Genomic DNA, 15,100 nt, shown 5'->3' on the forward strand with positions numbered 1-15,100 from the left:
CATGAGGACTGTTATTCTAACATCAAAGAGTTCAAACACGGATCTGGACCCTTCAAAAGAATCGCAGCGGCACATCATTGATCATCCCATTATGAAGCGTTTTTCTCATCTGTTCCGCAGAAGTGCCTGAACTCTCTAATGTGCAGATAAATGGCCGCTATCACCCCCATTTTTGACCCAAAATGAGCAGACACCTGTTTCCCACCCGTCTCATGAAGGCATGCGCTTCAATTCCACAATTACATAATAGAGGCAGATTAATACAGTGAACCCCAAAAGAGGATCTGGACACTTGAGCTCACTTAAAAATATATTAATGTTGATAAAAAAATTATTAAGATAGCCAATCATAACTTGTATAACAATCTTATTTTCACAAAAACAAATAAATGAATAAAAAATATTTTTACTAAATTACAAACATAAATCAGTCATTTTTGAGTCATGATTAGCCACACATTTTCAACATGCTTTTTCAGAGAAGGTCAAAGGTCAACAACGTATTGACCTTGTCACACAAGCGTCCAAAATTGTGTCAGAGCATGTATCGCAGTTGATGAAGAACTCAATTCTTGACCATTAATAAAGTACTTTTTGAAAGTATCATTGATAATATTTTTTTTTAAATGAACTGCTTATTTAAAGCTGCAGTCCGCAAGTTTTGCCCGCCATCTCTGTTTGAAAACCTGCAATTGCAGCTGTTTGTGGAATTATCTAGCTTGCGTGGGTTGTGCGGCGGCACGGCTCCAGCGCGGATGAATCTAATGTTTTGAGGAGTATGTGTGTGTGTGGCAGTCAGTCACCGCACCGGTGTGGATATTTACTGTACTTCGCAATCACAGATTCTAGCCTAAATCTTGGGATTTTTGACCCAAATAAGAATTTTCACTGTATATTGCCATCTGAACAAGTAACAAGTCTGCTACGTTTGTTCTGACCAACTGAGGAAAAACAGCATTACAATAAATCGTGCTACAATAGTGATTAAATCTAAAGATCGGTTAGCTCATATCACATCATACCATGCAAATTATTATTGTTGTACTTTATTCTCAAATGATTAATTTTAACAACTTCAGCATTGCGTGACTATGAGTAAAGTGTGTATAAGCGAGTAGATTTCTGTACAGTCTAATCTCTAATTGTCATACTATTCGAATTTCATATTAAGAAATTATTTTAACCCAAAAAGCAAATTATGCTCCCTTCGAACTGGTTGTCTTTAAAATACAAATCTTTGTAATCCCAGGCTATCTGTAATCAGAAGCACATTTATAATTGGAATATAATTTAATTCACATGCGTTTCATAAACGCACAATCCTTTCTGGATTACAATCCGCCATCAAAATGATAAATTTAATTATTCTAGCTGCTGTGAGAAAAGGCTATAAACGATCGGCCACCTGCAGGATCCTCACATGTAGCCGGGACAACTTCTTTATGTTTACAGACGTGACGTAATGACGCAGCGCCACGCTCGAATTTCTTCCCGCGAAAACCTACCTGTACCACTCAAATTAGAAAACATTATTATAAGCTGACCGTTGTGAATCGGGCTAAAGTAAGGCGATAGTTTTGAACACTGGCTGGTTATGTACTTGCTCAAATATTGATTTCGGATCATTTTTAACCAAAAAAAGTTACGGACTGCAGCTTTAATATATGATTTATGTATTATTTTTAAATAACTTTAAGTCTTCAAAAGCCTTTATTAAAGCACACATATATATACACTTTAAGTCTCACAAATTAAATCTTTCATAAATTGAAAATATTTTCAGTGTAAAAAGTCATTTTGGTACGAATTGTTTTCTGAATATTCTAAATATATATTAAATTTCACTATTTATTAAAAAGAAAAAGAAAAAGAAAAAAAAACTATTTCAGCCTATAAGAATTTTCACAGTTACATGTCAGACATGATATTAGCCAAACTGTTCTGTCAATGACCAAACAATAAGCCTAACCGTCACGTGACCCTAAAAGTAATTGCAAAACCTGGGTGAACAACTCTTTTGGAAGAATTCCATTTTGTTTTGGTTTGATATTTTGATATGTAATGCAATGACCTTTATAAATGTCTTAAAGGGATAGTTCATCTAAAAATGAAAATTTAATGTTTATCTGCTTACCCTCAAGAGCATCCAAGATGTAGGTGACTTTGTTTATTCAGTAGAACACATTTGATGATTTTTACCTCCAGCTGTTGCAGTCTATCAGTCGTATAATGCATGGCAATGGTAACAAAATCTATGAGAGTAAAAAAAACATGCACAGACAAATCCAAATTAAACCCTGCGGCTCGTGACGACACATTGATGTCCTAAGACACGAAACGATTGGTTTGTGCCAGAAACCGAACAGTATTTATATCATTTTTTACCTCTAATACACCACTGTCCAACTGTCTTAGGGCGCGTGCACGATCCGGTGCATGAGGTGTGTACACGCTCTGGCGTAGTTTACGTTAATGGGCGTGTTGATATCCAGCCGAAGAGCAATCAACCATAACTTCAGGCGAGCAGGCTCAGAAGTTGGGAATACGTGGAAAGTCACCACTCCCGAATGAGTTCGCGCGAGAGAACGTAATCTTTTAGTTTTAAGTCGGTTTGAACAATCCGGATAAGCGCAAGTAAGTACCATTTTGATTAGCCGTCGTACCTACAATGTTTGTGCACTGTGTAAACAATGAGTGACGTATACCCGCGAGAGATCACTTCCGGCGCTTGTGTAAACTACGCCAGAGCGCGTACACACCTCACGCACCGGATGCCGTGCGCGCGCCCAAAGACAGTTGGACATAGTGGTGTATTAGAGGTCAAAAATGATTTAAATACTGTTCGGTTTCTGGCAAAAACCGAACGTTTCGTGTCTTAGGACATCAATGTGTCGTCACGAGCCGCAGGGTTTAATTTGGATCTGTCTGTGCATGTTTTTTTTTACTCTCATAGATTTTGTTACCATTGCCATGCATTATACGACTGACAGACTGCAACGGCTGGAGTTAAAAATCATCAAATGTGTTCTACTGAAGAAACAAAGTCACCTACATCTTGGATGCTCTGAGGGTAAGCAGATAAACATCACGTTTTCATTTTTGGGTGAATTATCCCTTTAAGACTCCAAGTAGGCTAGTTCTACTTTTGGGGCTGCTGTAATTAAACAAAACAATTATAACAAAAACATAACTCGAACCATTTCCGCTTTGTATGCTTTAATCCACTCTCTAAATCCACCTTCATACGGATATGAATGATGACAGAAGCTGACAGAAACTCACCTGTAGCAGACGCAGGAGTTTGTGGCGTGTTTGCTCTGGAGGCGCCGGTTGTTTTCCGCTCCAGCGGTTGTTTGCTAGTTTGCTTTGCCATCACACCGGACCCACTCCGCGTTTTCCCGTCCGGATCTTTCTGCGGCTCCGAACCCACTTTGACCAACGTGTTGCGAGACCTGCTGAAAGCTGAGGTCACTGAGCCCATCTCTGCCAAACAGCCTTCAGCTGACTGACCGTCTGCTCTGGAAACACTGTAACACACTCCATGACTCGGATTCAGACTCTGTCATTGCTGTGGCGTCCTCATTAAATGATATAGGCTACTAAACAAACCGTGTCCTCTGAGCGGTAAACATGTGCTGATCCACTTTCCTCGCATTCGGCTCGGTCTATCTGGAAGTCATTTTGTCAGCTGGAAACGACGAAAACCAGCGGAAATCTCCAGCGCTTTCCCAAGAGAAGCCGTCCCTCACATGAATAAAGTTAGTTTGGCAAACACGAGTCTCTGGGGTCGAGAGCGTTAAAAACAAGCATCTGTAATTAGTCTGTCAATTTGTTTCACATTAATGAAATCCGACACTGGCAAGCTGCGAATATACAATTACTTTCACAATTAAAAAGAAATAATAGCCTATAAAGAGGTTTAACATTGGAAATCAACATTAGCCTATCCGTTAGTTCAGTATGTACGTTTATAGCCCTACAGTTTTGCTTTTAGAAAAAAAAAATTATTTCAAAAAATGTATCAGAAATAGGCTATATCAAATTTAGTTTTCATTTCATGACGTAGCAACCAGGGTTGAGGGTAACGCAAGTAACGCGAGTTACGTAATCAGATTACTTTTTCAAATGACTAGTATAGTAACGGATTACTTTTTAGTTTACAAGGAAAATATCTGAGTTACTTTTACTAAGTAACACAGTTACTTTTTCAGGGAGTGACGCAATATTGGAATGCATTATTTGTAAAAGTAACTTTCCCCAACACTGGTAGCAACCGTATTTCTCTATTTTCTTTCTCATCCTTGATGCAAAATCCAGTTTGATAGCTGGTTTCTAGCTATTACTGGTCATAAGAGATCCATTTACTAATGAGTAGCTGGTTGACCAGTATGTTACTAACCAAGCTGACCACCTTAAACTGGTGTGATCAGCTGATAGCTAGTTTGTCGCTGGCCTAAGTTGCACTTATATGTATTTTTTAAAAGTAAAACAATTCAAGTTTGCTTCAATTGGCCAGAGCATGCATGAGTACCCGTTGTCTGAAATAACTGACGTATGAATAAGTGAAAACGAGTGTAAATGATAAATGATTTGACAAATGGGTAGATTGTAGAACATGGCAACTTAAAATTCAGTTTGTCCATCACTCAAAGCAATTGTATGGCTTTGGACGACTCAAAATGTAGTGGATGAGTTGTATGGACTACTTTTTTGTAGCTTGACAGCCCTTTAATCACTATCTTCTCTCTCTGAGTTAATATGTACCATGAACATTCTTTTAAAATTCTCCTTTTGTATTACACAGAAGAAAGACAGTCATATGCATTTGTAATGACATGGGGTAAATGATTTTTAGGTGAGCTATTCCTTTAAAAATGCCATTGGGTTATGACACCAAACACACGACATGAGCACTCGGTGTGCTTCCCTGGGAGTGAACAGGAACAGAAACACTCGTGTCCAGGGAGTACAAATCTCCATCACTGCAACAAACAGACAGGAACACACATCCGGTCCCACATGAACCACTGATAGGGGACACGGATGCTCCTCACTAAGAGAAGCACCTTGTTTAGCCATTAAAACACTTAAACTTGAGGGTGCACTTATTTTCTGGTCCACAAGATGACAGTGATGGGCTTCAAACCCAAGAAATGAGAGACCTTTGTGTAAAATGGAATCATTTAAATATTCTTTTTGGATTTAGGATTTTTGATATTGAGGTTTTTACTGTTTTACTTTGTAAAAAAAATTAAATTAGTTTTTTTGCAAATTAACCACAATAATAATAATAGCCCATGGAAGAACATTCAGACAAAGAATGAGGTTCTTTGTGAATACAACCCCTTCTTTCATTGTTTTTATTGAAGCATTTTGCTTAAACAAAATCACATTGGCTCAAAAATGCTATTTAGAAGATAAATGCAGGTTCAGATAATAAAAAAGATTCACAGTACGCTAAAGGTCATGCTGTTTCTTTGCTTGTGTGTTATCACTACATTTCTTCAACAATACTTGTATCTTTTGGCAGATTTAAAGGCACTTTGAAGCAGGTTATTGTGTGTAGTTCACATTAGATTTAGTTGAAAGGTGCTGCAGTTGGTTGCTTGCGGTGGATGATAACAGTAGATTTCCTTCATCACTCCAGGTCATCGTGGTTCTGAGTGGACTCATTGATCACCTTAATGGAAGAGAAGAGTGGAAGTGTTCATGAGAGACCCAAATGAAATCATAGACTTAAAATTAGATTAGATTTATTTCAGGTTCACTCTAGAAACCTTATTATTGTAAATTGTAGGGAGTCATAGAGATCATAGAGATGTCAATTATCAAAAGATAAATAAAACAATAAAATCTGGGGGAAAGTGCATAATTGTGCAAAATTCACAATTTGCACAATGCAAATTAATCCTATCATATGCTTCATTTTCTAAGTAAAAAGATTTACTTCATTTTTTAGTTTAGTTTAGTTTGGAGTTGTGACCTGGTAAGTATTTTGTTGTTTCAAACCTTTTTACTTAGCATAACATAATTAGATTTTGGGGGAAATGTGCTTAATTGTCAATAAAATAATGTCACACTGCAAAAACATGATCCTATCACATGCTTAATTTTCTGAACGATTAAATATATATATATATATTAAACAGGAAAATTAGCATTAATTTATTGATTCATTCATGTATTTAAGTATGTATGAACTGTATGTTGTGACCTGGACATGTTTTTGTAAAATAATTAAGTGATACACTCAGTGTAGTTTCAAAACGTTTAACTTCTTAATAATTGTAAGACTGTGTGAAAATACTGTGGTTGTGGTAAGTCAAACACATACCTGTCCATCTCTGCTCTCAATGGTCTTAATAAGAACTTTCTTAGTAAATGTATTTTCAATGACAGGCTTGGACTCCAGCATCGTTTCTGTCAAAATGCAAGATTATCTTCAATGAATCTGTACAGACATATTTTTATATGTTTCATTATGATATGTATTGGTGACTTGATGTCTTACCTCTCAGACTGAAGGAAGAGAAGTTTGGAAGAGGGGTTGAAATTCTACATCCAAGAGAATAAAGTGTCAAATTATTTTATAAAACATAACATGTTGTTTCAACCCAAAAATAAACCATGTCCATGAAACGGCAGCATCTCAATAAATGAATCGAGCTCTAATGTACTAAAAGTGTTCACCTGCTCTCCTCCCCCTCCAGAAGCTTCCTGTAGGTGGCGATCTCGATGTCCAGGGCCATCTTGACGCTGAGCAGATCCTGATACTCACGCAGATGTTTTGCCATCTCGTCCTTCATGTTCCGTATGTCCTCCTCCAGCTGAGCAATATTGTCCTGGGAACTCGACGACTCCATTGCAAAGTTCTCCTCTATCTCCCTCATCTGACGCTCCAGAGACTCATTCTGCATTATTTATATAAAGAAAATGATTTAGGGACACGTGGATGTAATGTTATGGTAGTCATGGAATATCAGGCTCTTCTACACCTACAGACAAATTGTCTCAGATTCAGTATTAACAAATTAATCTATGATTGAATTACAATAAACACTTTGTCCAACTTGTTACAGGTCTGTTCCTACAAATATTAAATATTAGTTCCATGCAAAAAGTTAAATAAATAATAAAAAAAACTATGTACTATAGAATATGTCTATAAACATGTCTGGGTCACAACCTCAAAATAAAATATGTTTCTATCCAGAATAATATTTGAAATATTACATTTTTTATTGTTATTCAGAAAATGAAGATAGATAGACAGATAGATAAAATAAAATAAACGTTAATAGTCCTAAAATATGTTTCTAATCACTTCAATATTTGTATTTATATTTGTTGTTTATAATTTGTTGCTCATATAATTTGTCATAAAATTTGTCTGAGCTCAATTCATTATTTATTCTAAGCATTGCCACAAGAGGCACTATAGCAGTGTAAACCAGTGTTTCTCAACTGGTGGGTCGCGGAGTGTATGGCCAAAGAAACAACATTAACAACAAAAACTTAGTAATTCTTAATGTTTTTCTGATGCAAGACTTTTATTTTAAGAGATGTGCATGAAAGCTCATATGCAGTTTAAGTAAAGAGTGCCTGAGAAAAACACGCTGTCCAGATTCAGTATCTGTCAGATAAGATGTTGACAGGCTTAATGAGTATATATATATATATATATATATATATGGTAAGTGGGTTAAAGATCTTCTTCTACAGTCAGTTTTCTCTTTCAAGTGAACTACTATCATGGATTCAGCATCTGTTTGAAGAGAAAGGTTAGTTAAATTATCAGTTTGTCATGTTTATAGCTAGCTGCCTGAATAATAACCCATTTCATGGCACAGGCATTTGAGGAAACTCTATAGCCCCCTTGAGTGCTGAGGTTTGTTGTTACAGTCCCAGTCATCACATTTCTGACCAAAGAATAAGTCTAACAGGTAAATGTAAGTGCTTACGGTTCCCTTGAGCGCGTCCACCTCGCAGGTGAGCGCCTGCACCTGACGCCGGTACTCATTGGCCTCCTGCTTGGCCAATCGCAGAGCTTCATTACTCTTGTTAGCCGCTTCCGTCAGGTCCGCAAACTGACAGTGAAGGAAGACACAAGTTAACAAAGGTATAGGCAGAGGTTGTAAACAAGAAGAAGAACTAAACTAAAAGTGACTAAACATAAAAGTGATTTTAATGAATAACGGCCCATTATTTAATCCCTTACATGAAAGTTAAAAGCAGAACTTGCTCATCTGAAAATTATGACTTGTAGAAAAAATGAGAAGCAAGACAGAGCTAACAAAGAACCCGGAGAGGAGAATAAATGTTGATGAATAGAGGAAAGCCCTGGTGAAAAGGCTCATGTTAAATACCTTGGATTTGTACCAATCCTCCGACTCCTGGATGTTTTTGGTTGCCAGGTTCTCATACTGCAGTCGGACGTCTCTCAGAGCAGCTGTCAGATCAGGTTTGGCCATGTCCATATCCACCTGCACCTGCTGGCCCTGGATCTGTGCCTGCAGCTCAGCCAGCTCCTGCAGACAGAGCGAGAGACAGAGATTCTCATGTAGTGCTTTCTGAAGAGCATCTGTCATCCTCCTTTTCTTGTGTTGTGATCATACAAATAGAGCTAAACATCGTCATTTTAATAGATGTAATTCATATATGTAAACAGTTACTTTATAGCACACAAAGATCTCCAAGAAAATAAAAAGTTCTCCATTCCTCCATTCTGGCTTTCTGAACCCACCTCAACACCCTAGGAAAAGATCCTTGGACTTTTTGTTAGGAACATAAATTATAAATAAATTATTATTATTATTATTTTAATTAATTTAATATATACATAATACAGTGTTACGATTGCAAATTAGACATTAAAAGTTAACAATTTTATACTTACAATTATAATGATAAAATTAATCATCTTATTTTAATAATCATGATAAAAAAATTATATACATAATACAGTTTTATGATTGCAAATTAGACAAAGAAAAGTGTTAATATTTTACTTACACTTAAATTATAAAATTACAATTATATTATTTGAAATGATTAATTTTATTATAACAATTGTAAGTATATATATATATATATATATATATAAAGAAAACTGAAATCTTTACATGATTTTACACTCAACCTTATAGTAATTCAAAAATTATCATAACTTTTAATTATATTGTAATCATTTTATATATACTTAATATAGTTTTATGATTACAAATTAGACAAAGATAATTATGAATAGTTTACACAATTTTACACTTACTTTTATAATAACTAAATTCATAATAATAATTATTGCTTTTATTATTATTTAATTTACATGATACAATTTTATGATTGCAAATTAGAGAAAGACACCTGTAAAAATCTTACCCAATTTTACCCAATATTTACTCAATATTTTTGAAATCATAAAAATTTAATTTAATTCAATGGCTAATTTACATTTTTTACTGTGCTAATAATGTCATGTAAATGTCCTACTTTTAATGCCAGTAATCAGACGGATGCTTTCGGTTGGCTTTGAAACTGACACTTGTGTTAACTGACCATGGAGATTTAGTTAATGGCTTTGAAATGGCCAAATATTGGTTGATTAATCAGTCTGTCACTAGTTCAGAGTGTGGTAGTGGTAATCAGAAGCATTTATCTGTCAGTGAAATGCCTTTTAAAGGAGAATTTTGTTAGAGGAAACGGAAGCTGTAGCTGTGTATCTTTCTATCTGACCTCATCATGGAGCTTTTTGAGGAAGGCAAGTTCATCCTGAAGAGACTCCACCTTCCTCTCCAGATCCACTCGAGCAAGAGCAGCGTTATCCACGTCCTGCAAAACATTAACAACACTATATGACACAGCACTGCTGTATTGAGCACACATACACAGAAAGTACACCACAAAGAGGTCTTAGAGAGGTTTAATTAAAGAGGTTTAATGAGTATCTGGGCCGGGCACAATGCCCTGCAGTCTGTGTGGCACCATTCGGATGTCTGCTGACAGGACTGCCACAGCCCGCATTAAAACCATGAATAAACAGAGGCTTTAACACTCGCACTGTTTTTATGCTTGACACATGCTCTCTCTCTCTCTCACACACACGTATCCAGACATTCCTGCCCTTGGCAGCCGGTTCAGTCACAACAGTTTGCTTTGTCAGGGTCTGCTGGAAGAGCAATCAGCAGCGATGGAGATTTCCCAGCGCTAAAGCCAGAAACAAAGACATTCAGGTCTGAGCCTGACATGCCACACTGACATCCTCAAACACTGACCCAAACCAGATCCGCTAGCAGTTCCCAAAATAAACAGAGAAATATAGTTCAATGATTATTAATAGATTTATCATTATTTATAACTTTATACATTTCTGTTTACCATTAGAAAGTTTGGGGTCAGTAAGATTTTTAATATTTTTGAAAGAAGTCTCTTATGCTCACCAAGGCTGTATTTATTTGATCAAAAATGCAGTAAGAACAGTAATATTGTGAAATATTATTACAATTCAAAATAACTGTTTTCTATTTGAATCTGTTAAAATGCCATTTATTCCTGTGATCAAAGCTGAATTTTCAGCAGCATCATTACTCCAGTCTTCAGTGTCACATGATCCTTCAGAAATCATTCTAATATGTTGGTTTGCTGCTCAAGAAACATTTCTGGTTATTATAATCAATTTTGAATATTTTTGTTGATATTTTTTTCAGGATTCTTTGATGAATAGAAATGTCAAAAGAACAGCATTTATTTGAAACTGAAGTCTTTTGTAGCATTATAAATGTCATTACTGCCACTTTATCAATTCAATGCATTCTTGCTGAAAAAAAGTATTTCTTTCGAGAAAAAAAAAAAACTTTGAATGGTAGTGTAGACAATCACTATTTTAAAAATGCAAGTTCACTTCTCTTGCATATCTCTGTGCGCTCAATCATCCACTCAGATGCAGAAATTACACAATGTTGTCAATTCATCTCATCCTACATTGCTCAAATTTTACATCTACATCCTGAAAACTCCACCCAAGGGTTAAATGTTGCAAGATGTATTACCATACCGCAGAAACTGTTAACAGCAGTTGCAATACCATCTTTAACTATTTGCATCAGCAAAGGCCTCATGAAATACTTTCCTGCAAAGTTACTGTTTTTTTATGACTGGTCCATCTACTGTAACAGAATTATTTGCCCTTGTAGTAGACTCTTACTGTAAATTCTTTAAACACTGCCATTTGAAATCAAATAAGTTGAGGTTATATGTTTCTCAAAACCATTAGTTGTAAAGATGTTTTACCTGTCTGTAACTCCTCATGTTGCTCTCTGCATCTTCTCGCTGAACAATCTCATCCTGCAGTCTGGAAATGATAGACGTCAGTAAAAAAACAATTTTATTTATATTAATGTTTTCCAATGCAAAATAGTTTCTGCCTGATAAAATTCTTTCAAATTAGTTTCACTCCACATAGTTTATTAATTATTACACTACTCAAGTCCCAAGAAGTATTTAGACACTTGAAATGATTTCATTGCATTAGATCACAAATCATAAAAAATGGTATGTGCAAACAAATGATGTTGGACATCCGCAAAGTTTCCAAATATGTTTTGTCTTCATTCTGCACAGGGTGCATCAAGGCTAAAGGCCCCTGAGGTAAAAGGGACTATTGATTTTATTATAGCTTATAACAAGCAAACCACAATACTTTCCTAAACACTGGATTTTAAGGAGTTTATTGTACTACATGAACTCTTTTTTTATATGCAAAATATATATTTTTATATGCATAATGCTTTTATTATTTTGAAAGAGAATGTCCTTAATTTGTTACCTAAAAATAAATTGCTATCACAAAAGTATTTGCATATAATGAGAAATTTTGCAAGATCACTGTTGCACCTAGAATGGGATAAAAGGGAAAAAACATATTTTTAATCAAAACAGTTTATTCAATAAAAGAGATCTTAATATACTTCGCCCCCAAAACAAGTACTTTTTGCTTTAAATGTTTTTTTATCTATTCTTTTTTAAACTTCCTTTTTTTTTTGTGAAATGTTTTGCTGAAAGTGTTTATATTTAACATACTGCAGATAATATTTGGTTTGATATTCGATATGATCTAATGCAATGCATCCATAATTTAACATGCCCAAAAGTGTATGAATGAATACTTTTTGGGGGCCACCCCAGCTAACAGAGAACATTCTTAAAACATTCTGGTAAGGTTCTCTCAAAGTTATGAACAAATGTTCTTCCAGTGACGGTAATAAAACATTCCTTTAACGCTATCTGGTCTTTAATAATGTTCTCAAAATGTTAGCAGAAAAACTTTATGATATATATACAGTATATGTAAAAGCTTTTTGTAATTCTTCATAGTTTCATAAACTTTTAGTTGTTGCTCATCTAACTTTTTTAACTAGGCTACCTGTTTCAGAACATTCAGAGAACATTCAAAAAGTAACTTTCCTATGAATGTTTAAAAAATGGAATGTGCTCCTAATTGAATGTTTCCTTTGCATAACCAAGAAAAACAGTTTTTAAACTGGATTTTGTAAAAGTTCACAGAAAATTCAGAGAAATATTGTTTTCTTAACTCAATGGGAACGTTAGAAAAACATTCTCATATTTTTGTTAGCTGTCTGGAAATCTAGCGTAGCGTTAGTTCTGGCAGGTCACGTTAGTAAAGCTCGCATCAGTTGACTCTCAGCTGATCCCCATCTACCTATGGGAATACGACACCTATCTAAGCATTCATATATAAGCTCCCTCAGTATTATCAGCAGTTTTTGCATAGCCAATAGCTAATTACCCTCCTCCATCCCCAACTCCTCCTCTGTCAGTCAGGATTCAGCCTTCTGATTCTCCTTGAATCAGACTAATTTTAAAACGTGTGCATAACATTATTGAACTTTAACCATATCTGCAATACATTTATGTTGGTTCTGTTCTGTTTACCCTGGGGGGTTATCGCTGCTCTCCTTGCTCCTAGCATGGATGCTCAGGGAGTTCTTGCCCAGAACAGAACCATAATTCACTTAAAACGTTAGCACAAAAACGTTTTAGTTGGACGTTCTTCAAACATTTCTTTGAATGTAACCACTTGTTTCAGAATGCTCAACTGAAACCACGTATTTAAATTCACAAAAAATTCTAGTTACTTCTCTCTGAGCCCCTCTAAATCTTCTGCCAGGTTGTCTCGCGTCACTTCCACGCGTGCTTTCTCCGTGGTGAGCTGGTCCACCTGGCGCCTCAGGTCGCGCATCTCCTCCTCGTACAGATCCGTGATGCGCGACGATCTCTGGCCCCTCAGCTGCTCCAGCTCCGCGCACAGGATCTTGTTCTGCTGCTCCAGGAAACGCACCTTCTCGATGAAACTGGCAAAGCGGTCGTTCAGCGACTGCATCTGCGCCTTTTCATTCAGCCGGTTCGCCTTGAATTCCGTATTTAGGGCGTCCGAGAGGTTAAAGTCCAGGGTCTCGGAGGTCAGTCGTGGCATCGCCGCGCTGCTTCGGACTCTGGAGCTCTTCGACGCGTAAATGACCGGAGTCGAGGAGACGCCGAAAGACACCCGAGAGCGCACGGAGCTGGAGGTCTGACGGCTGGAGAACGAGCTGCTCCGGCCCACATCACCAAAGCGCTTTCTGTAGGAGGAGGCAGACATCGTGAACTTCAGAAGTTGTAAGTCAGCGCACTGTTTCTCTCTTCAGGAACTGTCCCAAACGGGGAGCGACAGTCTGAGAGGACGCATCATTTATACTCAACTCATTATGCAAATCACATAACGGAGGATTTGAGTGACACTAGCAGGAGACTTGCATTTGCATTTGTAATTTGTTATTTTGTTTTCAGAATTGTGATTTGTTTTGCACTTCTCGACCACCGTACTATATGGATGCAAAAACAAACACAAACAACTTCAGTGCGTCAAGTAGTCCATTACATGAACAAATGACTCCTACGAGCCGAGTCTTTGTAGCAAATCACAGCCGCTTATTCCAATTTAATGAACAATAGATTCTCATGAGTCGAATCTTTGTAGTGAATCAATAACTTACAGTGCAACCAACATATTCCGATTAATGAACAAATTACTCTTATGAGCCGAGTCTGTGTAGTGAATCAATAACTTGAAGTGCAACCAGCGTGTTCCGATTAATCAGCAAATTACTCGTATGGCTCGGCTCAGTGAATCATAATGACTCATATGAACCGTCACAACAGATTTTGAGGTTTTTATTTGAATTTAAATCAATTTTTTTTTAATTATTGTTTTAGGTTTATCCGAATGTTTTCTTTAATCTTTAAAAAAAAATGCAATATATATATATAAACATTATAAAACAAAGTATACTTGGTATCTTGGAGTAGGCCACATATACATTTCAACAACAATATCTGACAGATGACATGGACAAAACATCAAATAAATAAGTTTGGCATTTAATGTATAAAAATTCTAGAATGCAATTTTTTGTATTATTCCAGATACTGTTATAGTTTTTATTAATATTTTGAATTTTATTTTTATATTTTACATCTTCAATTTAATTTTAGTTTAGTCATTGAAAGTTTTGGTAATTTTCTTATGTTTTTATAATATATGTTTTTTTTAAGTTTATATAGTTTTATTAATATTTATTTTAGTTTTAACTATTTAAGTACATCAAGTTAATCTAAATTAAAATGAGAAATGTTGCACTGGCAACTAGCTCAAATAAAGTTTACATTTTATTTTTTTCAAGTTATTTTTATTTCAACTTTTTATTTCAAGTTATATTTATTTTCATTTCAATTAGTTATTTATTGATTGATTTGGTTATTTAGAGTATTTTATTTCAAGTTAGTTTTAGTTCAATATAATAACCCCTGCCATTTCAACTCGCATGTTTTTAGATAGTCGTTTACCCTGATTTGCATGACAATCGAATATCTGTCAGTGACATCTGTGTTTTTTACTTTCAAAATGCCAGGAGCAGATGGTTGATAGCAAACCAGACATGTGTGTGTGTGTGTGTATTTATGGGGGTATTTTTACTTCCTTTTTACTGATTTAAATTTAAAAACATTGTATTACATTGTATTATTTTTCTACTAAATAATTTGAAAA

The 15,100-nt window shown here is 35.7% G+C and overlaps 2 protein-coding genes across 2 annotated transcripts in view; both read right to left on the reverse strand.

The window, feature by feature from the left end:
• LOC107600252 (calcium/calmodulin-dependent 3',5'-cyclic nucleotide phosphodiesterase 1C-like) overlaps window positions 1-3,814 on the reverse strand; it is an 88,379-nt gene extending 84,565 nt beyond the window's left edge. Inside the window, exon 1 of the mRNA XM_016292096.1 lies at window positions 3,283-3,814. Coding sequence (XP_016147582.1) covers window positions 3,283-3,481 — 199 coding nt within the window. The 5' untranslated portion in view covers window positions 3,482-3,814. The remainder of the gene's footprint in view (window positions 1-3,282) is intronic.
• Window positions 3,815-5,344: 1,530 nt separating this feature from the next.
• Window positions 5,345-13,702, reverse strand: viml (vimentin like). Its single transcript, XM_016292049.1, has 9 exons — window positions 13,152-13,702; window positions 11,287-11,347; window positions 9,733-9,828; window positions 8,367-8,528; window positions 7,962-8,087; window positions 6,691-6,911; window positions 6,512-6,555; window positions 6,335-6,420; window positions 5,345-5,680 (listed from the first exon to the last, which is right to left on the reverse strand). The coding sequence occupies exons 1-9, from the start codon at window positions 13,652-13,654 to the stop codon at window positions 5,639-5,641; spliced, it is 1,341 nt and encodes a 446-aa protein (XP_016147535.1). The 5' UTR covers window positions 13,655-13,702; the 3' UTR covers window positions 5,345-5,638.
• Between the last annotated feature and the right edge of the window lie 1,398 nt (window positions 13,703-15,100).

Source organism: Sinocyclocheilus grahami, unplaced genomic scaffold, assembly GCF_001515645.1.
Source record: "Sinocyclocheilus grahami isolate Dianchi unplaced genomic scaffold, SAMN03320097.WGS_v1.1 scaffold280.1, whole genome shotgun sequence".
NCBI lineage: Eukaryota > Metazoa > Chordata > Actinopteri > Cypriniformes > Cyprinidae > Sinocyclocheilus > Sinocyclocheilus grahami.

What these genes read in the sequence shown, in the direction of transcription:
- viml (XM_016292049.1), bottom strand. Translation starts at nt 13,654, where the DNA reads ATGTCTGCCTCCTCCTACAGAAAGCGCTTTGGTGATGTGGGCCGGAGC. An exon ending in TTAGAGGGGCTCAGAGAGAA is followed by an intron (nt 11,348 to 13,151) that starts GTAACTAGAATT and finishes TATCATTTCCAG; the next exon opens with ACTGCAGGATGAGATTGTTC. An exon ending in TCAAAAAGCTCCATGATGAG is followed by an intron (nt 8,529 to 9,732) that starts GTCAGATAGAAA and finishes CTCTGTCTGCAG; the next exon opens with GAGCTGGCTGAGCTGCAGGC.